At 34.7% G+C, this 22,981-nt stretch overlaps 2 protein-coding genes across 11 annotated transcripts in view; one reads left to right on the top strand and one right to left on the bottom strand.

Moving 5' to 3' along the window:
• Positions 1 to 22,981, bottom strand: part of LOC122024014 (transcription factor MYB3R-4-like) — an 87,892-nt gene that overhangs the window by 10,799 nt on the left and 54,112 nt on the right. The window lies entirely within an intron of this gene.
• LOC122024015 (ubiquitin C-terminal hydrolase 13-like) overlaps positions 3,738 to 22,981 on the top strand; it is a 30,331-nt gene continuing 11,087 nt past the window's right edge. Inside the window, exons 1-12 of one of the 4 annotated variants that reach the window (XM_042582512.1) lie at positions 3,738 to 3,799; positions 4,155 to 4,229; positions 5,043 to 5,121; positions 5,203 to 5,349; positions 5,411 to 5,491; positions 5,567 to 5,686; positions 11,142 to 11,264; positions 21,074 to 21,151; positions 21,233 to 21,321; positions 21,405 to 21,513; positions 21,642 to 21,710; positions 21,928 to 22,038. In XM_042582512.1, coding sequence (XP_042438446.1) covers positions 5,080 to 5,121; positions 5,203 to 5,349; positions 5,411 to 5,491; positions 5,567 to 5,686; positions 11,142 to 11,264; positions 21,074 to 21,151; positions 21,233 to 21,321; positions 21,405 to 21,513; positions 21,642 to 21,710; positions 21,928 to 22,038 — 969 coding nt within the window. In that variant the 5' untranslated portion in view covers positions 3,738 to 3,799; positions 4,155 to 4,229; positions 5,043 to 5,079. Of the gene's footprint in view, positions 3,800 to 4,154; positions 4,230 to 5,042; positions 5,350 to 5,410; positions 5,492 to 5,566; positions 5,687 to 11,141; positions 11,265 to 21,073; positions 21,152 to 21,232; positions 21,322 to 21,404; positions 21,514 to 21,641; positions 21,711 to 21,927; positions 22,039 to 22,981 lie in introns of all 4 variants that reach the window. The other 3 variants (XM_042582511.1, XM_042582510.1, XM_042582513.1) reach the window with 3 other exon arrangements.

Below are 22,981 nucleotides of genomic sequence, written 5' to 3'. Positions count from 1 at the left end.
GAAAATTAAGATGCTTCATTGTTAGTATGATAATGATTGAGTATTGAAATAAAAGTGAAGAATTATAAGGAAAATAACAAAAACAAAAAAAGTCGTTTATAGTTGGGTTGGTCGGGTTTGGGTTTGGGTTAAGGGTTTCGGGTTGGTATTCGGGTGTGGATTGAGTTAGAATTGTTTATAATTTTTTTTTAACCCAACCTGATCGGACCCACTCGAATTGACATCCCTAGTAAAAGTGTACTTAGATAACTCATGTATTAAATAGAACAATGATTATATGATGACTAATTAGAATAAACTGGCTAATAGTAAATGAAATATGAAAAAAAAAGTACACATCACTATTTTTTTTTTGTATATGTTTAAGTAATATGAAATGAAATAAATACTTGTTATCACAATTTTAAAAATATAGGTATCACTTGTGATTAATTTATCTTGTAACATCATTTACTAAGCATATTATATGGCTTTGTATTTATTTTTAACTGATAAATAGCATTAATTTATGAGGCAAAATATTTTCTACTTTATATGTTACATTCTTGCTATGCAATTATTTTTTTAAAATTATAATTATATTCATTAAATATAATCATTGGTTATTTAATCAAATAGCAATTTAAAATATAGATATTTTAGTAATTAGATTAATTAATATTACTTTATTGTTGTAATATTTTATGATTAAAATAATCTTATTGATACTATTTAGTTATGTAATATAGTTTGAATAATTTATTCCTCCACTATGCAAATTTAGATTAGGTTAATAATAATCATTTTAAAACATTTATCTAATATTTATTTTACATGTTTTAAAAAATAATAAATCTATTCCTTTATCATGCACTTTTAAAAATAATTAATCTACAACATACTAAATAAGAATGTAACAAATTAGGGTGCCAAAAATGAACCTACCCGCCAATTCGACTTGAGTCGATTCCAAAAATATCATATTAGGGTTGGAGGTTTTTGGATTCGGGTTGGGTTTGAGTTGAGGGTTTTTGGGTTATGTTAGGATCAGGTTGGGTTCGGGTTGATCTGAATTTAGGGTTTAGGGGTTTTTTTGGGATTAGATCAAATTTTATTTTGAAAATTAAGATGCTTTATGTACATAATAACAGAAGGTTAGTATGATAATAATGAAGTATTAAGGTAAAAGTGAAAAATTATAGGAAAAATAATAAAAAAAGGTATTTTTTTAATCGGGTCGGTCATGTTATTTGGGTCGGTCTGGTTATCCAGATTTAGGATTTTCGGGTTGTGTTTGGGTTCGGGTTCGAGTTGGAATGCTTAAAGATTTTGCACCCCTATAACAAATATATCATGCTAGCTAAATTATGTTAAGAATCCATTAACTTTTAAAGTGTATGTATGCCTAATCATTTCTTTATCGTCATGGTGGCCAACACGGCTTGGCCGTGGATCGTGCTGCTTGTCCTAGTCAATGCTCTATGGCTAGATCTGATTTCCCGGATGATCCATGACTGTGGTGGCTACCACGGGCTGGCTGTGGATCATTATGTCATGCTGTTCTTTTAACTTTGCTTCTCCAAACACGCTTCGATGCCAAGATCTTCACATCCTGACAATATAAAACACAAAACGCAGTTATCCAAACTAAAAAGATAAAAATGGATGCAAATGCTAGAAGTTAACCCAAATTATGCTCATGTAATGTAATAAATGTATCCTAAATAAGACCGAAAACATATGCATGATTCACACACATCACTCAATCAATGAGACTTTGCACATACTCCGAGGCCTATTACTTTTTTTCTTCACAAAATCTTTTCTTGATTTTAAAATACAGTAATGTTGTTTTTCCCTTTTATCTCCCCTTTTTACCTTTTTCCAACATTCTTTTTAAGGTTTAGTGGAATACAGTAATATCTATGTTGCTAGCAGTAATCCTGGAGCAGCATGTAGTAGTAACTATGGTTATCATGGTCCAGTTTTTAATGTCGCTATGGATCTCTTACATGAACAAATTACTTGCTTCAAGAAGCTATACTAGTTCAACAGTTTTCTTTTTTATTTATTTATTTATTAGGAGTAATGATTTTGGAAAGTTGAGTAGTCAATTTGGGTGTGTCTACAGTAAGGGTTATATGTCTTGGGTTAAAATGTTATGTATTTAGTAGCTGTAGCACTGGTTATGATCATATAATTCATTTATTCTGGCACCACTGATCAAGATTGACATTTTTTCAATATCTTAATTATCTGTGCAGAATTGACATAAAGATCTGGATTATGCTGAAGGCTTCTTTAATTACACTTGTGATAATATAGCACAGGCATATGACCGTAGATGTTTCTATATTTATATAGGCTAAGTTGATTCCATAGGAACATTCTAGTTCTTTTTTAAATTTTAGAAATGCCTCTTAGGTTGGATACATGATTACTATCATTAATTGCAAATTGTTTGGTCCATAATTTTTTGGCTGATCTGGCAACCTATGCTAGATGTATAGTTATTTCACACACAGGGAATAGACATATTCACAGCAATTTGTCGAAGGATACACAAGGCGAAACACCCTAGTGTGTCTTATCTGGTTACAACTTAAGGAAATGTGCTCATGGATTTACCATTAATAACACTAGCTTCTTATAATGGATATCAATATTAGTTGGAATTCCTGACCTGAATTTTGTTGCTTAGATGATCCAAGCAATCATTTCATATCTATCTTTCAGTGTAGGGTTCATGAAATCTTTGAAATTGCACAAACAATTCTGCAAGCAGTCTGTACTTAGTATTTCTTTACAGTGTTATTAAAGGGTTTCTTTACAGTGTTATTAAAGGGCTCCCAGTTGTTTGCTTAGGTACCCAAGAGGAAGGTTAGGTGTGATCCACCTGGACATTTCTAGTGGGCATTGTTGGCTGTATGCAGGGCAATAAACTCTTTTACCATTGTGGTAAAGTTTTTTTTAAAAAAAGAATGATAGAAGAAACAAATTTAACTTTCAAACTTAAAAAAAGTTGAAATTCTCTTGCTACTCATTGCATCAAGTAGCAAGGATATTATCTTCTTTAATTATCTTGAGTCTCAGCTATTGGTTTGTGCACACTTGCAATCATTGAAACATCAATATGGTCTGGTACAACTGATGCTGGTTGAAGGATACAAATTTGATGAAAATAATAATTATGATGAAGATAACAATGTTGAGTTCATCGAAGATAATTGATTAGTAAACGATGTTTCTATTTTCTGAATTGAAGATTTAGGGGTTTCATTTTTGTTGATGTCGTGAAGTATCAAATTTATTGATCATTTGTCAATATATTGTTAACTATGCAACCTTGAATTTTGACAAGTTTTTAGGGGAAAAAAAATATACTCATTTGCAATTTAAGTTTGATTTTAAAGAGATGCTTGAAATCTACAACTAATCTACAGCTTGATCTTTTAGTGTTTGAAATATACAATTTGACCTTTGGGTGATAATATCAGGTTTATTAATATTTATATGCATATTTAAGCACCTTGAATTACTTGGGTGAGTGCTTGGCACCTCAGACAATATGGGCATTGGCGTGTTAGAGGGCTTTGTGCCTCCCCCAATGCTGGTTCTTTGTGATGAAGGAGATTTGACTTGATACTTAGATACCTCAAGGTTAAATATGTGGCAGGTCTTCTTGCTTGTATAGTTTGGTTAGGCATTTTATTATGCTAGTCATGCTTAATATAAGTCTTAACACAATGCACACTTATTTGACTTAAGGGAATGCGGATGGAATTTTTGTTGGCCAATACATCATAAACACTTGTGATAGGTATGAATGCCACTCAGTATTTTTGTTTTAGTTTTTACAACATTGTTATTTTCACTTGAAGTTATGATAGTGTTTAGAAGCTGTCATATGTTGAACGGTAAGTTTTTGTAACTACATTCGATTATTTTAGTGTAACTTCGACTTTTTTTTATTAATTACTAATTTTTTGTTTTATTTTCATTTTAGATGAATATATTGTTTATATTACACCAAATTTTATCAGTGCGTGAACGTTTGGTGTTTTCTTTTCTTTATCATGACTCATAATTTCTACTATTTTTCGTGCAATGCTTCTTTTCATTTTTATTTAGATGTGCTATAGTCAGTATTGATTCTATCTTGGCCATTTATGCAGTGTGCTTGTTCACAGTGGTGGAGTGCATGGTGGTCACTACTATGCTTTTATTAGACCAGATCTTTCTGAACAATGGTATGAATCTCTCACTCTCTGTCCTTTTTGGTTAACAATTCTTGTCAAAGCTCTGTGGTTTTTGGTTGTAAACATTTGTTGTCAATTGTTACGCATTCTCTTTAGATACGGTGACCTTTCAATTAACACAGTGCTTCAAAAGACTTAAAAATCTCGGTGCATGTATTTGCTTGTTAAGTTCCAATTTTTAAGCAATATCATGGTTTTTCATTCGCATACCTTGATGGTCCTATTCTATTGTTTTGCAAATGTGGATTGTGATAAAAATAAGCCGTGTCCATCTTTGATGCTTTTTTGTACACCATTTGCATCATTGAAATAAAAGGGCTTTTGAAGTTACTTATATGAAGATTTCAGGACATTATGAGAATTTATTTCTAATAAAGTTTGCTATGCAAGGGATAGTTGCCAAAAAAAATTTCATAGCACTTTGAAAACAAAATGGATTGGGTTATGGTTATTTTAATTTAATAAACATTATCAAACTATTAATTCTCATCTATTAGTTTAAACCAGATCTAGGACTATGGTGTGTTTGTGTTCTTTATGAGATTTTTTTATAACGTGGTATATAATATATAAAGCTGGACCTGAGAATAAAACCTACTTGTACTTGTGTTCTTTTTTTGGCTTCTGTTCTAACCTTGTTAATTAAAATGAACTTCTAGGGTTATGTGTATGCCCTCTTCCATCAATATTGTCTAGTTAGTGATACAATGTCCTGATGGCTGTAGATATTATATTTCAGAACTCAAAATTATATAAACCAATGATATATCTGCTGGAGTTGGTAAACATTTAGAACCCCTTCAGGTTTAAATTTGATGATGAGCGGGTGACAAAGGAAGACATGAAGAGGGCGATAGAGGAACAATATGGTGGTGAAGAGGAGGTAATTATTGTCACTATTATGAGCCCTTCTTTTCTCGGTTTCATTTATCAATTTCTTTATTTAACTCTATTTCATTTTCAGTTACCACAGATGAATCCTGGCTTCAATAACACTCCTTTCAAGTTTACAAAGTATTCAAATGCATACATGCTTGTATATATCCGTGATAGTGATAAAGACAAAATAATGTGTAATGCAGATGAGAAGGACATAGAAGAACACCTTAGGGTAAGGTTCCCAGAACTTCTGAATTTCAGTGAATATATGTAATTTTCATAATATTTTTCAGATAAGGTTGAAGAGAGAACAAGAAGAAAAAGAACAACAGAAGAAAGAGAAAGCAGAGGCTCATCTGTATACTATTATCAAGGTTTATTCAAACATCCTTGGTCAATTTTTTAGGCGTGCTTGTTTCCTTGTTTATCCTTTCAAGTTTTGTGTATAGGTGGCACGAGACAAGGACATGAAAAAGCAAATAGGAAGGGATATTTTCTTCGACTTGGTTGATCATGACAAAGTTCATAGCTTCCGCATTCAGAAACAGTTGCCCTTCAGTGTTTTCAAGGTGAACTCATTAATAATCAATGAATGATGTGTGGGCTTGAATGTTAGGCCTTCTTGTTTCTCTCTATTACTGGCATAGTAGCATGTCTACTGTTTTCTGTTGGACATTGAATTTATGTATAACCTGCTTTATATCATTTTGACATTCTGCTTGACTTGTTTGTTCAAAAGCTTTGGAGGCTGATGCATGAAAATTTTGAGCTTTTCCTGCTTGTGACTAGTTTGATTTTCATTACTAATTTTGTAACACCGTCTTTGTAAAGATTTTAGCGAACTTTTTGTGTATTTATATAAAATGTGTCAGTATTTCTCGATGCGTACTTTGCCACCGCATAATGTTCTTTCAAGCCCTTGTCAGGTTTAGGACACTTTTCTATATTTTTCTTGTTAAAATAACTGATGAATGCAAAAGGAAAAGTGCTGATATGTTTACAGAGAAGTGCATGTCAATGCGTATGCAATAATTTTTTTTTTTAATCTCATGAGTATTCATTAAGATCCTATGCTTATGGAATTTGTTTCTTTAAGTTGTTTTAGGCTTCCATGGTATCAAAGTTAATACTTGAATAGGATTGCCATAATACCTTTTAAAACAATTTTATATTTCTCTCTAAAAAGGCCTGATCAAACGCAATGGTTTTGACTATAATCTAAGCTATGGAGCTGTGCTATAAGGTTGTCTAGATTAGACCCTTTGCATTCATGCCCGACAATAATGCAAAAACAGCAAGGTTCTCACTTGGTTATGGACCAATGTGGGTGGGTAAAGAAGCTAGTCTATGATTATGTGATTAGGTTATCAATTTGGAATATAGGAACACCTTTGGGGAAATGACTAGAATAAGTTGATGTGATGGTTAGGAAAAAAATAAATAGGCTTACAAGAGACAGAATGAATTGGAGAATAGGTGGAGAAAGAGGTATTGCTTGTTTTAAAATTTGGAAATGCAATAAAAGAAAAAAGATTACATGGAGTATAAGTATTATTTAGTAAGGATTATAGGATAAAGTTGTCAAAGTTAAGAGATCTAGAGAGAAAATTATTGTGAGAAAGTTGATTTTAGAAAATGAGATACTAGATATTATAAGTGCTTAAGCCCCTTAAGTAGTACTGAATTTTGGGAGAACCTAGATGAAATTATTCATATACATATAATTGAAAAATTAGTTATTGCAGTAGATTCAAATGGGCATGTATGGAGACTAGAGAGATTATGTACATGGAGGGTTTGGATTTGGTGAAAGAAACGTAGAGGGTAGTATGGATTTTTATTTTGATATATATAATGATCTCATAATCGTTGGTAATTCCTTAAAGAATAAGATGAATATTTGATTACTTTTACAAGTGACAGTAGCATTATCAAATAGATTTTTTTCCTTACTAAGAAGGCAGATCAAAATTTATGTAAAAATTGTAAGGTTCTTAGGGAATACTTTACTAATCAACAATGACTAAAATGTCAGATAAAGAACCTAGAAAATTTAAGAAGAAAAAGAATGTTTCTAATTTTAAAGAATCAGACGGTGGAATATTAAGGAAAATACTATAAGATTTCCCCAAGACAGAATCAATGGAGAAGTTTGGAATGAAGAGTTTGATTATATTCATGCTATATGTATTTCACGTAAGATCGAAAATGCAGCAAGATGAATCATTGGACTGTTTAATGGTAATGTTGAACATATAAAGAGAATTGGGCGGTGTTGTGTCAACAAGCACAAAAGACTATTAATTTTGAAAAAGATTGTTTTAAAGATTAGCAAAGTTGTTGAGATCAAGATAAATTTGAATTGGTAGAAAGTCAAAGTAGATAACAGTGTGGAATCAAATTACACTACTATGTTAACTAAATTCGTTAGCTCACCTCTTTTTCTAGATCTTCCACTCTAATCAATTTAATTATTCTAATTTTAAAATTTATTATTGCCTTTGAACATGTTGATACCATCTTAGTGTTGGAAAAATGTGAATGAAAATGAACGAGGCATTAGTTCCTCATTGAAAGTTTAGTAGCATTAAGGCCGGTGGTAAAGAGTGCAAGAGGGGGTGCGAATCTAGGGCATGAAGCGGACCACGATCGGAGTACAGTGTTCCCATGTGGATCAGCCATTGTTTGCCCCAATTCTCTTTTGTATGTTCAGCCCACGTGGCTTGGTAGAAACATGCCACATGGCATGTCACATGCCTTTTCATGCTTGTGTGCATGCTCAAATGGCCACGTTGCTTGCAACATCCATGACCATGTGCTACATGCAAAGCATGCCACATGCTTGTACATACTCAAGCCCACGTAGTGGTGCCATCTGCCTTTGTATGGTCCTGCTCAAGACGTTCAGCGCTCCTTTATAAGGAGGCTTGATCCTCAACAAGAAGAGCAGAAGAGAGCAGGAAAAGGAGAAAAACGAAAGCAGAAGAAGGGAAAAGCAAAAGAGAAAGAGAAATTCTTCCTCCTGTTCCCCTTGTTTCCTTTTCTTCTCCCAACTCTTTGATAGTGTTCAAGTACACGTTCAGTCAACTTGTGCTAGGTTGTTCGTGGTTACGCCGTTTTATCCGGGAAACAGACATAAACGTCCAGCGCGACCTCATAGCACTGTCAGAGGGCGAATCTGTTTTAAGGAGACTCTTTCACCGCAAGACTTGATTTCTTACTTCCTACTTGGGCGACGTAGCTTACGCAACCCACTTGGATTTTACAAGTCGGTGGTCCTTGGGTTTATTCTTTAGCACTCGATGTCCGTCCCGAGCACACAATTTCTCTTCCTAGCACTCAGCTTCCTTTCCCGAGCACTCGGATACTCGACATCTTCTTCCCAACTTGGCACTCGGCGGTACGAGGTGTCTGTTATGGTCCCGAGTGCAGGATCGAGTCATAGGCTGAGATCCGGATCCGTACTTGATCATGTAACACGTAGGAGAAAGGGAGGGGGAAAGACTCGTCCTAGACAGAGTTCAAATTACTCAGGGGGAAAGACTCGTCCTAGATAGAGTCTAAATTATTCAAATTTTCTTCCTCCTGTTTTATTAATAATAACACTCCTTATATAAGGAGTCAAACATGACAATTTAGAAAAGACCAACCCATAAATGAAACAAGGAATCAAAAATAGAAAAGGTAATTAGACAATTATTTATTTCTATTATAACAGTAGTTAAATTAGGTCATTATTTATTTTCTACTAATTAGGCAATAGCTAATTTATTTCTATTATAATAGTAGCTAATTATGCAGTAATTAATTTGCTTTCAATTATAGCGGCGCCCAACAAAGGCGTCCACATCATCACTCCCCTCCTCGATGCTGAGCTTGTCCTCAAGCTCGAAAGCGCGGTATAACGCCACTAATAGCATGGAGGAAAATTTTCGAATTCACTTGCCCCTCTTCCTCACCTTTCCTATCATCATCAAACACTTTAATCCAAAATAGACGTTTACACTTGTGACCCGTGGAGTAGGACTCATCACAGTTAAAAACAGATGCTTTGGCTTTCTGTTCTACCATCTTGGCGCGGATTAGACGCTTGAAGAATGAAACAGGTGGAGTCTCCTTGCTGAAGTCCCCCATTGTCTTGGTCTTCTCCAAAGGAGGGCCTCCACTACTGGTGTTGAGCTTGGTTGTGGTCCCGCCCCAATTTGTGCGACCCCCCGCTTTGATGGAAGCACTGCTTTCATTCTAATGCTTTGGCCATATTCATTGCAATGCCTAGGTTTTCAGGCTTTTGTAGTTCGATGTCGATACGGAAATCCTCAATTAGCCTTGCAATGAACAAGTCAACTTGTTGTAGTCGAAGGTCTAAGGTTTGGGCGAGGTGGGATTGAAATTGCCTTCTACCGAGTCTGTTTGCTTCAGATTTGCTAGCTCTTCCAGAGGGTTGTTGCTCATAGGCGGCCCAAAGCGGATATGACAATGGTTTTTGAATTGCTTCAAAGTTATGTTTGGCTCTTCCTGTTCCATCTGATCAAACCAAAATTGGGCTTCCCCTACGAAACGGAAGGCAGCAAGGTTAACCTTGTCCTTCGGTTGGCAAAGAATTTTTCGCTCCTTTTAATCCAGCCCAGTAGATCCTCTTCTCTAGAATAGGTGGGGAACTCCATCTTCGAGTATCGGGGTGCCATTAATTGGTGGTTCAGGTCTGACCTCCGAGACTTTGGAAGGGCCACGCTCCACGCTAGTAGGGTTGTTTGCGATTGTCTCTTGAACAGTATGGGATAACTCGACCATCTGCTCCTCTAGTTCTCATTGGCGGAAGGTGATCGGTTCTATGAAAACTTGTTGTTATGAGATCAATCTTTCCATGAAGGTATCGAGTTTGGATGTGATAGGATTCGTGTCACCCATGATTGGCTCTGATACCAAGTTTTTATGGTCCTGAGTGCAGGATCGAGTCACAAGTCGAGATCCGAATGCGTACTTGATCATGCAACACATAAGGGGAAGGGAGGGGGATAGACTCGTCCTAGACTGAGTCCAAATTACTCGGAGGGAAAAACTCATCCTAGATAAAGTCCAAATTACTTAATTTTTCTTCCTCTCTTTATTAATAGTAACACTCCTTATATAAGGAGTTAAACATGACACGATTTAGGAAATACCAACCTATAAAGGAAACAAGGAATCAAAAATAGAAAAACTAATTAGGTCATTATTTGTTTCTACTATAGCAGCAGTTAAATTAGGTCATTATTTAGTTTCTACTAATTAGGCAATAGCTAATTAGGTAGTAACTAATTTGCTTCCAACTATAGCGGCGTCCAACAAAGGCGTCCACCTCGGCGTCCACATCAGTGTCCCACTCGGGAGCACTCTGCTTGGCTCGGCGACTTCCCACTTGGACTCAAGAAGTCCACTTGAAGCTCATGCCGACAACTTAAGATAATCCGCTCATGCCATTTCGACAAATAAGTCTGAGTTGTGTACATTGTAATTTCAATTCAAACTACACTCCTTGTATCTCCGGCAACTTGATTGTGGAATAAACTTCCAACACTTAGTTACTAGAAAGGACATAATTAAAATTATATTCAAGAGCAATTATGTGTTGCTCCAATAGATCAATAATGAGATGAAAGGAATTAAGATGGTGTAAATATGTTCAAGGGCGAACATAACTTTTATATATTGGAAGATTATACTTGATTATAGTGGATGGATTAAGGGGTAGATGGAGACTAATGAAAATATTAGTAAATATAATAACAAACTATTTAATTGATCTGTAAATTTCTAGCAATATAGTCTTGAATTGAGCTCAAAGATGTAGCTCATTATACAGATAACATTCATGAGTTTACGTAGACAACATCAAATAGTTGGGACAAGCATGGATTGATGATGATAATTGCTTTACATTGGTTTTTTAATATATATATTCATTTGAATTGATTTTACTTTGAGAGAAAATGTGAAATATCTATTTCTGCACCCTTACTCGATACGATATATATCGGCTGACAGGGGGAGGTTGCCAAACAATTTGGTGTACCTGTTCACTTTCTGCGATTTTGGTTGTGGGCTAAACGACAGAACAACACATACCGCCCAAACAGGCCTTTAAGTACTCAAGAAGAAGCACAATCTGTAAGTTAATGCTGATGCACGTGTTGATTTTAATTTCGTATGGAATTGCTGTCTTTCATTTTTATTATTACTCGTCTGTGTGCTTTATTGCTTCTTTCTGTTTCTTGCTTTTAATGTTGTTTGCTAAGATCTTACTACTGCCCAAATGCATCCCATCAAATGTGCTTTTTATTTCCTGGTTAAGATTAATTAAGATATGTAGGGTTGCGTGTATTTTTCCATATACTGTCATATTGCAATGAGAAATTTAAAAATGGCTCTTTTTAAAAACAAATTGTAATCATTGCCTTTGCATGAACACAACATGCAGTTAAACTTTTCTTGTATGGAGAATTTCTTCTTGGTTTTTGGAGGAAAAAAATCTGGGAAGACTTGGAATTTAGGAAATTGAATTCAAGATTTTCCTATGTTAAAAAAGGGCAGCCTGATATACAAAGCTCTTGCCAATGCAGGATTCTGAGGAAGGGCTTACTCTATTTTGCAAGAGGCTGTTTATGTGACTCAAACCCGTGACTTTTAGGTTATACGGCAACAACTTTATTGTTATACCAAGGCTCCTCTTCAAGATTTTCCTTCATTGTTTTTACAGCAAATTACCGAACCATGTAGATGAAGTTTCAGAATACCCAAATCACTTACCCAAGTTTCAAAATTGTCAAATCACATTACTTATACCCATTTTGCCCCTCCGCATTTATCCCAATCAATTGCTACAAAGTAGCAATCGATTCGGGAAATTGTTAATCATAGTATGATCTTGAATCGATTGCTACACTATAGCAATTGATTAAAAAATTTGATTTGTGTTAAAAAAATTATTGCTCTCAATATAGTGTGTCAAATTAATGTTTGAGAGCAGGAGAACTAAATGAACATATAGGATCTGGTTTCATGTCATTTCGTGTTCTCTAGGTCTATCAATCGATTTGACATGGAAGCAGGTCCTGTTTGTTCATCTAGTTCTCTTGATTATAGTTATGCCCTTAATATCAATGACCCACTATATTGAGAGCAGCGATTTTTTTTAACACAAATTAAATTTTTTGAATACATTCATGTTCAAAGAATTATTGCTCTCAATATAGTGTGTTAAATTGATATTTGAGGGAATAAATATAATCAGGAGAACTAAACGAACACATAGGACTTAGTTTTATGTCATTCCAAGTTCTCTAAGTCCATCAGTCGATTTTAACCAATTTTGGCTAAAATCGACTAATGGACCTAGAGATCTTGGAAATATATGAAACCATGTCCTATGTGTTAATACCCTAAGATAGCTTTGACCTGATCAACCAAATCAGGTTAGATCTTGTTGGTTGTTAGTCTAAGTGTACAGGAACTTAGGAGCACAGGAAGTCGAGCGAAAGACGCAGCTAGCGAGAAGGACGACACGGGAGAGAGCCGACGGATTCGGTGCATCTGAGGGACGAGGTGCTGCGGAAGAGTAGCAGACGAGAAGGAGGTATGCTGCATTTCCGAGGGACGAGAAGCTGAAGCGGAAGATTGCTCGAAGGCTGAAAGTTGAGTTTGGGTGAGCCCTATTCCGGATGATCGAGATCACCCAAGCGAGCGGAGTCGGAGTGGAAGATTCGGACCAATGCGAGTGGGATCGGAGCGGAAGACCTGGACTTGGTTCGGGTGGTCTGGGTGCCCGAAACCAAAAGTTAGCCATTTGTGACGTGGCGTGTCCCGCTGTGTCGGGGATAAACTTTTATCCCATTCCATGTGCGCCCCAAGCAGGGCTATAAAAGTAGTCCTGCTCCCAGAAGCTAGAAACAAGAGAAAAGAGAGAGAGAGAACACTTGTAAACGATTTCTTTTGTATAGCTTTATATTTTTAATACTTCAACTGCTATAAAGAGGCTTCTCTACCTGAAAGAGAATTTAGTGCGCTTTTCATCTTCCTTAGATTAACAACCTCCCCAGTTGTAACCAAGTAAACTCTTTCGTGCCTCTTCCTTGCTTTAATTTCTTATATTTATTTTATGCAAGTGTTAATGTTAATTAAGTTATAAAAGTTCGAGGAAGGTTTTTCATTTTTTCTTTTGCAAGGTTATTCACTCCCTCAAACCGGCCGCCAAGGGTCCTAACAAGTGGCATCAGAGCCAGAATACCTCAGAAGGACTAACCGCTGACTGAAGCAACGAGATGATGGTCGGTGCAAGCATACACCCACCAAAATTCGAGGGAGACCGCGCAATGGAAACACTGGATGGAGGTATTTTTTAAAACGGATTTTGAAATTTTGTTAATTATCAAATATGATTTTGTAGCCCCAAGGACCAACATGGAGCTGGAAAGGAAGAGTGTTTATGGACGAAGAAAGAACAAGCCGATTTCGTGGCAAATGGTAAAGCAGAGTTCCATCTGCTAAGCGTTCTTTCGCCCCAGGAGGTAAATCGAATCGACAACTACGACTCCACCAAAGAGCTCTAGGAGAAATTCTTGGAACTTCACGAAGGCACTTCGGAAGCAAAGTTAGCAAGGCGAGACATTTTCCGAACCCAGCTAACAAACTTGCGAATGAACAATGGAGAAAAGGTAGTGCAACTCCAAGCATGGATCAAAGAATTCATCACTTAGCTCAACAATCTCGGAGAATCGGTAACGAACCGAGATTCAATCCGGTACACGCTCAATGACTTCCCGAGAACTCCAGAATGGTCAGCCTTAGTAGATGCATATTACATCTCTAAGGACTTCGAGGTAAGTACAATAGAGAATTTATTTTCTACTTTTGAACTTCACGAAACTCGATATGCATATTCAAAAGAAATTGAAAATTCGAACAACAATCTTATCTTGAAAGTTAAGAAGGAAGATCCTGACTCCGAAGTGTCAATCGACGAAGATGAAGTGGCGCTACTAGTAAGAAAGTTTAATAAATTTATTAAAACTAATAAATTTAAATCGCAGACGAGAAAACATTATCGGAACAAAATGAAGGTATGATGTTACAGCTGCAACGAACAAGGGCACATCAAGGATGACGGCCCAAAATTGAAGAACAAGGACAATGAAAAGAACAAAAGGTCAGCTCGACCCAAACATAATCTAAAAGCCATATGGGATGAGTCGTCGTCCTCCGAATATGAAATCGAAGCCTACTCCGGACTAGCCCTAATGGCAGACCATCAAAAGGAAGACGAAACCAGCTCAGAGATGAGCATCGACGAAGGACAAGGATCATCAGAGGAAAGTTATGATGAAGGGGGAGCATTCTCCTTAAATTTATTAAGATTCTTTTCCAAGATTTTGTAAAATTAGAAAAAGAAAATATAGACTTGAAAATACAATTAGCTAATACATGCCCCTTAGATTTGTTTGATAATTTAAAATTAGAAAACGATAAATTAAAAATACAAATCGAAAGGTTGAAAAATGAGCATGCATGTTTGGAACTGAATAACTTTCAAAAAATCAAAATTTAGAATGTATGGAAGGCTAAACTGGTACATTAGAAAACACCAGGGACAAATTAGAAAAGTCCTCAGAAGTTATATACCTCCCAAATTTTTAATGAATCCAGTAGATAGGAACCTGTACTGTTCAGAAAAACAAATTAGGTTAACTTTTTTTCTGGACTTGGGGCTTTTCAGAAAGAAGATTAAATGTTTAAATTCTTTAAGAGACTTTGTCTAGAAGTGGTTGTTGATCCAATAACCAAGAAGACCTAGTGCCTCAGCCTAGAAGCCAATTATTGAATCGAATGTTTAATTGACTTACTGTGAAATATTTAAATAATGCTTTAAATTTTTGCTAGAAAAATTTATAAAGTCTATCATTAAAATTTGCTTAATTTTTTTTAACCCTTAACAATCTTTTGAAATTTTTTCCAGTTAGAAATTTTTTTATAAACTAGTGATCAAAATACAAATTTTTAATTTGGCCAAAAATTTAACTTTTGTGAATTTTTTTTCAACCCTTACTAAAGTTTTTATTCTTAAAGGAATTTTTTTTAAAATCAAAGTTTTTTGAAATTTAACTTTTCCTATTTATTTTTCCCTTAGACTCTTTAGACTTTCCTAGTAATATGTTTAACGTACCTCACTTTTAATGTGATCAAAAGGGGGAGTAGTAAAGATTAAGTTTAGGGGGAGGGTAGTACAATTTTATTTTATTTTTTAATTTTGTACTTAATTTAATTTTTGTACTTTACAAAAATTATAACTGGCATTTATTTATGGTTTACCTTAACTTAATTTGGGGTTGATCACATCAAAAGGAGGAGATTGTTAGTACCCCAAGGTAGTTTTGATGTGATCAATCAAGTCAGGTTATGTTTTGTTAGTTTCTAACCCCTGTGTAGAGGAACTTAGAAGCACAGGAAGTCGAGCGAAAAACACATCTAGCGAGAAGGACGGCACAGAAGAGAGCCGACGGGCTCGGTGCGTCTGAGAGACGAGGTGCTGCGAAAGAGTACGCGAGCGGACGAGAAGGAGGCGCGCGGCGTTTCCGAGGGGCGGGAAGCCGAGCGGAAGATTGTTTGAAGGCCGGAAGTTGGGTTCGGGTAAGCTCTATTCCGGATGGCCGAGATCACCCAAGCGAGTGGAACTGGAGCAGAAGATCCGGACCAATGCAAGCGGGACCGGAGCAGAAGACCCAGACAACGGATGGTACGACCCCTTCCGGGTGCTCGGAACCAAAAGTTAGCCATTTGCGTCGTGGCGTGTCCCGTTGCGTCGGGGATAAATTTTTATCCCATTCCAGACGCCTGGAACCTTTCCAGGCGCCCCGAGCAGAGCTATAAAAGCAGCCCTGCTCCTAGAAGCTAGAAACAATAGAAAGAGAGAGAGAGAACACTTGTAAACGATTTCTTTTGTCTAGCTTCATATTTTTAGTACTTCAACTGCTGTAAAGAGGCTTCTCCGCCTGAAGGAGAGTTTAGTGCGCTTTTCATCAACCTCCCCGGTTGTAACCAAGTAAACTCTTTCGTGCCTCTTCTTTGCTTTAATTTCTTATATTTATTTTATGCAAGTGTTAATGTTAATTAAGTTATAAAAGTTCGAGGAAGGTTTTTCTTTTTTTCTTATTCACTCCTCAAGTCGGTCGCCAAGGGTCCTAACACTATGTGTTCGTCTAGTTCGCTTAATTTTATCCATGCCCTCAAATCGGCCAAAACTGACTAATGGACCTAGAGGTCTCGAAAATACATGAACTAGATCTTATGTGTTCGTATAGTTCTCCTGATTATATCTATGCCCCCAAACATCAGTTTGACCTACTATATTGAGAGCAGCGATTTTTTGAATGCGAATTAGATTTCTTGGACACATTCATGTTTTGCTCTCAATACAGTGTATGAAATTGATGTTTAAGGGTATGAATACAAAGCTAGATGAACACACAAAACCTAATTTTATGTCATTCTGAGCTCTCTAGGTCTATCGGTTGATTTTGGTCAGAACCGGCAGATGGACCTTGAGGGCACTATAACAATTGATTAATAAATTGGGAACAATAAGAGAGGCAAAATAGGTATAGGATACGTGATTTGGTAATTTTGAAATTTAGGTATGTGATTTGAGTATTTCAGAACTTCATGTACGTGGTTTAGTAGTGTTGTAGCTGAAATTTTGGTGGCAGTCGAGCTTTAAAAAAAGGGTCCCCATATAATATCTTACTGCTATTTTAGCTAAAAATTTATCCACACTTCAAAATATGGTCCCCTTTCAACATGCGATCACAGTAAAATAAAGAGTTGAATAATATGAATATGTCAAAATATAATAAAATAAATAAATATTACCAGTAATCATTTAATACAATACGATTTGCTTCGCTTTTAGCTACAAAAGTACAATGCATATTGTTGTCATTTTTTAGCGAGCCTTCAATATATAAAGTAAAATATGAAGTTAAATAACATTTAATATTGTAAAATATAATCAAATAAAAAAGATAAATATTATCAATAATCAATTAAATAAAACACGTCTTGTTGTTTAGCTGTAAAAATATCAATTAAACTTGTATAATCAAGATGTTCAACTATTTTCTTTTCAACAGACAACATCGCCAATCCATTTTATCTTTCTTGTGACATGGTTAATCAAAGATATGTTTTAAGCAAATTCAACTCGGAAAAGTTCCTTTTTACATATGTCAATGTAACATATAGCCAAATTTTGTAGGCAAAATGATTATTTGAATAACAGTCATCCATATTTTTCGGATAATTTAAAACATCTAATGTTCTTTTTGCTTCCACCAGTAAAGACTACTTCAAGATTGATAACTTTATATACAGATCATCTCCGTCAGTATCTGACTTGCCATTATATCTCAAAGTTTATTCGAGATATTTACAAGATTTCATTAGGCTATCATCATTAGCAAACTTCAATCTCTCTGAATTGGACAAAACCCCAAATATCTCTTCATACTTCTGAAATTGTTCAAATCGAATTTTTAATGATGAAATAGCTTGATCCAGAAGTGAAAATAATTAACTCTTGCATCACATCTTCACTACTACTTTCATCAAATTGTTTCTTTCTTCGGATAATGCATTTTTCTTTAAACATAGCTTCAATCTCTATTTCTTCCACAATTTGCTTCGCTTCCATCTCCATATTTTCATCTCAAAGAAATTTACTTGCGGTATTGATTGCATGCAACAACTTGTATCAAATTAACTATACCAAGCAAGAATTCAAAATTTTCAAGTTAATACGTTTCCAATGATTTAGCTTCACTCTTTGTTTTTGGATCTTTACTCGTTTGTACCAAATCAAGTAAAACATCTCTAATTTTTTTATGTTTGTTCTTTTATAGCTTTCACACTTTCAACCTGACTTTTCCAACAAGTTTGTGACAATGACTTAATTGTCAGACCTTCTACATGATCTTTAAAAACTTTCCAACGCTTGGTAGAAAAGGAAAATAATGTATAAATACATTGTATCACTCCAAACATAGACATAGCTTTATAACAACAATTAGTCATATCACATAATGTCAAATTTAGACTATGACATCCACACGCTGTATAAAAGGCTCTATGATTTATTTCAAGTAATCTTTTTTGCACCCCACATTATACTTTCCTTTCATATTGGATCCATTGTCATACACATCTTATATCATCAATATTAATCTCAAGATCATTCAACACATTTTTTAGTTCAATAAAATAAAAGGTCCAAATCTAGAAGTGTCATCCACTTTTTAAAAAAAACTATTGAGTATTCGTCAACCATAACAGAGTTTGTTGAATTATCCACATAACGTATTACAAGAGACCTTTGTTCCTCATGACTTACGTCTAGAGTGCAATCTAGTATAATTGAATAATATTTTGTTTCTTTGATTTTTTTAAGAATTGTAATTTTTACTTCATTTTCCAACATCTAAGTCAATTTATTTTGAATTTTTGGACCAAGTTATGTGTAATGTGTCTCATGTGCTTGAATACGTTGTATGTGCTCTTGTATTATTGGATCGAACTCAACAATCATTTCAATCATTTACAAAAAATTATCATTACTCTCAACATAAAGTTTTCACAATTTCCTAGATATGCTAGATTATTTTTTCAAGTCCATAGGCAATAACAATTAATCTCTTTAACACTAATCTCCAATGCTCTTTTTCTTTATTAATTTCTACATGAATGCTTTCATCAATTGCCTTATTTTTTTTCAATCTTTTTTCCAATTCACCCCATGTTGTCATGCAATCAATATGTTCCTTATTTCCTTCTTGCTTTGTAAGACATTGAGTCAAATTATGCCAATTCTTGTAGCCTTCAGTAGCTAATTGACTAATTGTATTCATTGCTGTGATTTATGAACAACTTACAACAAAAGTAAAATATTCTATCCAAGGAAGATAAATAAACTAGCCATTTTCTATCCCTTTTTTCTCCATTTTACAATATCCATTTATAATACAATGCATCAAAATATCTCCTAGCTTTATCTTTAGGAAACAAGATGCCATCAATTCTAGTTAGACCCTTTTCCACCGAAAAAAATCTCTCAAATTTTGATCAAATTTTTCCTATTTTCTAGTATCATCAATATTCAAATTTGAATAAAAGGTAAAGTTGTTGCCATGTGACCAAAAGGTCACGGGTTCGAATCCTGGAATCAACCTCTTGCAAAAAGCAGGGTAAGGTTGCGTATAATGGATCCTTCCCCGGGACCCCGCATGGCGAGAGCTTCGTGCACCGAGCTGTCTTTTTTTTTTTTTTTTATCAATATTCAAATTTGAAGGACTCTCTTGGTCTATAGTTTCAGGCTGAACATCAAAAATATTATCATTATCTTCTTCATTCAAGTCATTCATAATTTCTTGTTCAACATCGATCATATTTTCAATCTTCGTTTACCTAGCCATTTTGTTATTGATATTAAAATATTTATTAATATCTCCTACCTGACTTTGAATAAGTGTCTCTTCACTGTGTTTTATTTTTCTTTTTCTTTTTTGAGATTCAGATAAATGTTTCGGAACCATGATTATATATTACACCTAAAAAATATTTAAAAACAATGTGCAATAACTAAGAAATAAGAATACATTTATAATAAATAAATAAATAAATAATAAGAAGGGAAAAGAGAAAAAGTTTAAGAGATAATCAAGAAATTCATTTATCAATCTTTCTTGAATAGGGACAATAAGGGTTCCTTGTTTTGGTCAACAAGAGAATGTTAACTCCGGCAGTGAGCGATGGTGGATAGCAACGCTTGCTGTGTTGTACAACATGCAATAGTCTGAGTAAGGGGAGGGAGAAGGCCGAAGAGACTGTTACAAATCATTGTTCTGTTGTGAAAAGAGGAATTAAGAGAGGAAACAAAAACTTACTGCTCATGACGCTTGCTATTGGGGGTGGGGAGATGAAGAAAGTTAGTTGCTGTTAGTTGGCTGGAAAAAGAAGAAAACAGCAACGTTGCTATTGTCATCACAGAACATAGTAGAGGGAAGAAGGAAGAAAATAAAGGGAGAAGGAAAAAGGAGAAGAAGTCGGCATCATGAGGGGTGGGTTGCTATGTGTAGAGAGAAAAAGAGGAAAGACAGTTTTCTAAAAAATACCCAAATTCATTTTAAACCGACTGAACCGATTTAACTCATAAACTTGGTTCGGCCATAACGTGGCCAAATTAAGTTCAAATCAATCCAGATTTGAACCAATGTAATCATTATCTCCATGCCTACTCGATGAATTTAGATTGGACACATTCTGATTTAAATTCTACATTTTCATTTGTGTCTGAAAATTCAATTCATTTGTTTAATTTAAAATTTAATATTTAACAAAGTTTACAGCAAATTGAGAATTCTAAACCTATCATATTAATATAAATGATGGACTAATTTTTGGGCTCCTCTAGAAAGTGGGCTGAGGCAAGCGCCTCCTGGGCCTCACCTCAGGTCCGGGCCTGTGGTTTGGTAATTTGCCATTGTTTTTATTAAATATACATCAAAATGAAGTTGGTTTTTAATTACGTGGCAAATCAATTATTCATATGATGCATGTGCTATTCTATTTATTTTTAATTCTTGATAAACTGTCCAAGTTTGTTTTTTTGTCTTCATAAGAATTTAGATGAGATGATGTTCAGTCATCTAGTCATCATTTCATTTGTTTTCCTATTCTTTTATCCTGCCACATGATTGGTGTAATTCTTTACTTTTGGCTGTTTATTTGGTTCATTAGCTGTCTTTATTTGGCATCTCTTACTTTTCCTTTAGAGTACTTTTGTTTCTATGTTTCTGCATATGCACTTCTCTATGTTTTTAAACATGCACACCTGTCTTGGTCATTTTATATATTACTTGGCATTTTTTTCTATATAGGTTGGGCAGTTGAGGGAGGTATCTAATAAAATACAGAATGCTGAGCTTAAGCTATTCCTAGAAGTAGAACTTGGACTGGTAATTACTTATGATTCCTATTTTTATTTACAGTCATTTTTCAATGACCAATGCTACTTGGTTTTTTTCACTTCCCCCCAGGATTTACACCCTTGTCCTCTACCGGATAAAACGAAGGAAGACATATTGCTTTTCTTTAAGCTTTATGACCCTGAGAAGGAAGAGCTTAGGTATTCATTTGTTTTCCTACCGATAAATCTGTTTTTTCAAATAAAACCTTGCATTTCTGCTTTTAACCCATTATTATATTCAGATATGTTGGAAGATTGTTTGTGAAGGTGCTTGGAAAACCTGCAGATATACTGTCAAAACTGAATGAAATGGCTGGCTTTTCACCAAGTGTCCAAATTCAGCTTTACGAGGTATATCTTTAAGAAAACTCTATGATACTTTCACTGTTGATGTTGTATATCATTGTTGAATTTGTTACTATGCGTTTGTTAAAATTCTTTTGTTTTCTTATTTTATTTACTTTGTAAACAATTATCAGGAAATAAAATTTGAGCCAAATGTGATGTGCGAATGTGTTGACACTAATGTTCCTTTCGATTCTAGCCAGGTTAGTCTAAAGCATAGACTCAATGATGTCTAATTGTTATCTAATCACTTAATAATGGATGAAGAAGGTGAAGACATTTACATGTGGGAGTCTCTAAATCTCCCACATGGCATAAAATTAAGGAGTGGCTTATGGAGCCTACCTGCACAAAGTCTGGGTCATATTTTATATGAATTGTGAGCTATAATCTTAAATTTTTCTTTCCCAATGCTTGTAGCTGGAAGATGGTGATATTATATGTTATCAGAAATCGTTTCCATTGGGAAGCAATGATCAAATCCGTTATCCTGATGTTCCATCTTTTTTGGAATATGTACGTAATCGACAGGTATATATTTGTCATATTTCTGTATCAAATAATCAAGATTAGCTTATACCTGCATTTCCTCATAACATCCTCTAGGCATATTAATTGTTCCTTAGTTGTTTATGCTTTTCAATTCTTGTGGAAATTCAAATAGTGCATGGTACTGTACCTATGATATCATATTCCAAATCAAATGTTGCCCAAGCATCTAGCTTTAGAAATTTCTTTTGCTTTGTTATCTAGGAAAGGAAGCTCTTTGGATTAAACAGATATATTTTCGACTGATGCATTTCAGTATGTATGTATGTTATCTCTTTATAATACATGTACTGGAATATAACTCATTGACTGTAATGTTTGTTAATCTTTAGGAAGCTGGCTCCTGAAGAGTTTACTATTCTAAGGATCATATCAATTTAGAAAACTGTTGGTGATTGATGGATTAAATGTGTTGTCTAACTTTGGTAATTTTGGGTGGCACTTTTGCATTGATAATTGCTGCTTTGTGAATGAGTAACTTGGTCCAAGTTGCTAAGTGAAGGTTACAACATTAGCTTGTAATTATTGAGGATCCACATGATCAAATTCTATCTTGCAATGCAGCTAAAAATTAAACATAGCATCAACTCAAAGAACCTTTTGGATGATAGCATGGTTTGAAATCTTGTACAATCTTTGGCGGCATGGTCAAAATATATGGTTTTGATAAATTATTGAAAGTCAATAACACCTGATGTAGGATATCTATTCTGTGGTATGCCCATCATGTCAACGAGTATCATATTATATGAATATTCAATACCCCTTGATATTCTACAGAATCGTCAAGGTGAATTGAAATAATGTTATTTTTGTAAGATTTTTGCCATATAATACAATGTCAAATCTACACCATTCCATGAACGTTAGGAATATACTCGTGTTTTTATTCTTCTTTTTCATCTTCTTATTTCCCTATCCAATT

The sequence above is a fragment of the Zingiber officinale genome, chromosome 9B (genome assembly GCF_018446385.1).
Source record: "Zingiber officinale cultivar Zhangliang chromosome 9B, Zo_v1.1, whole genome shotgun sequence".
Classification (NCBI taxonomy): domain Eukaryota; kingdom Viridiplantae; phylum Streptophyta; class Magnoliopsida; order Zingiberales; family Zingiberaceae; genus Zingiber; species Zingiber officinale.
This window is presented reverse-complemented; position numbering and strand designations above follow the sequence as displayed.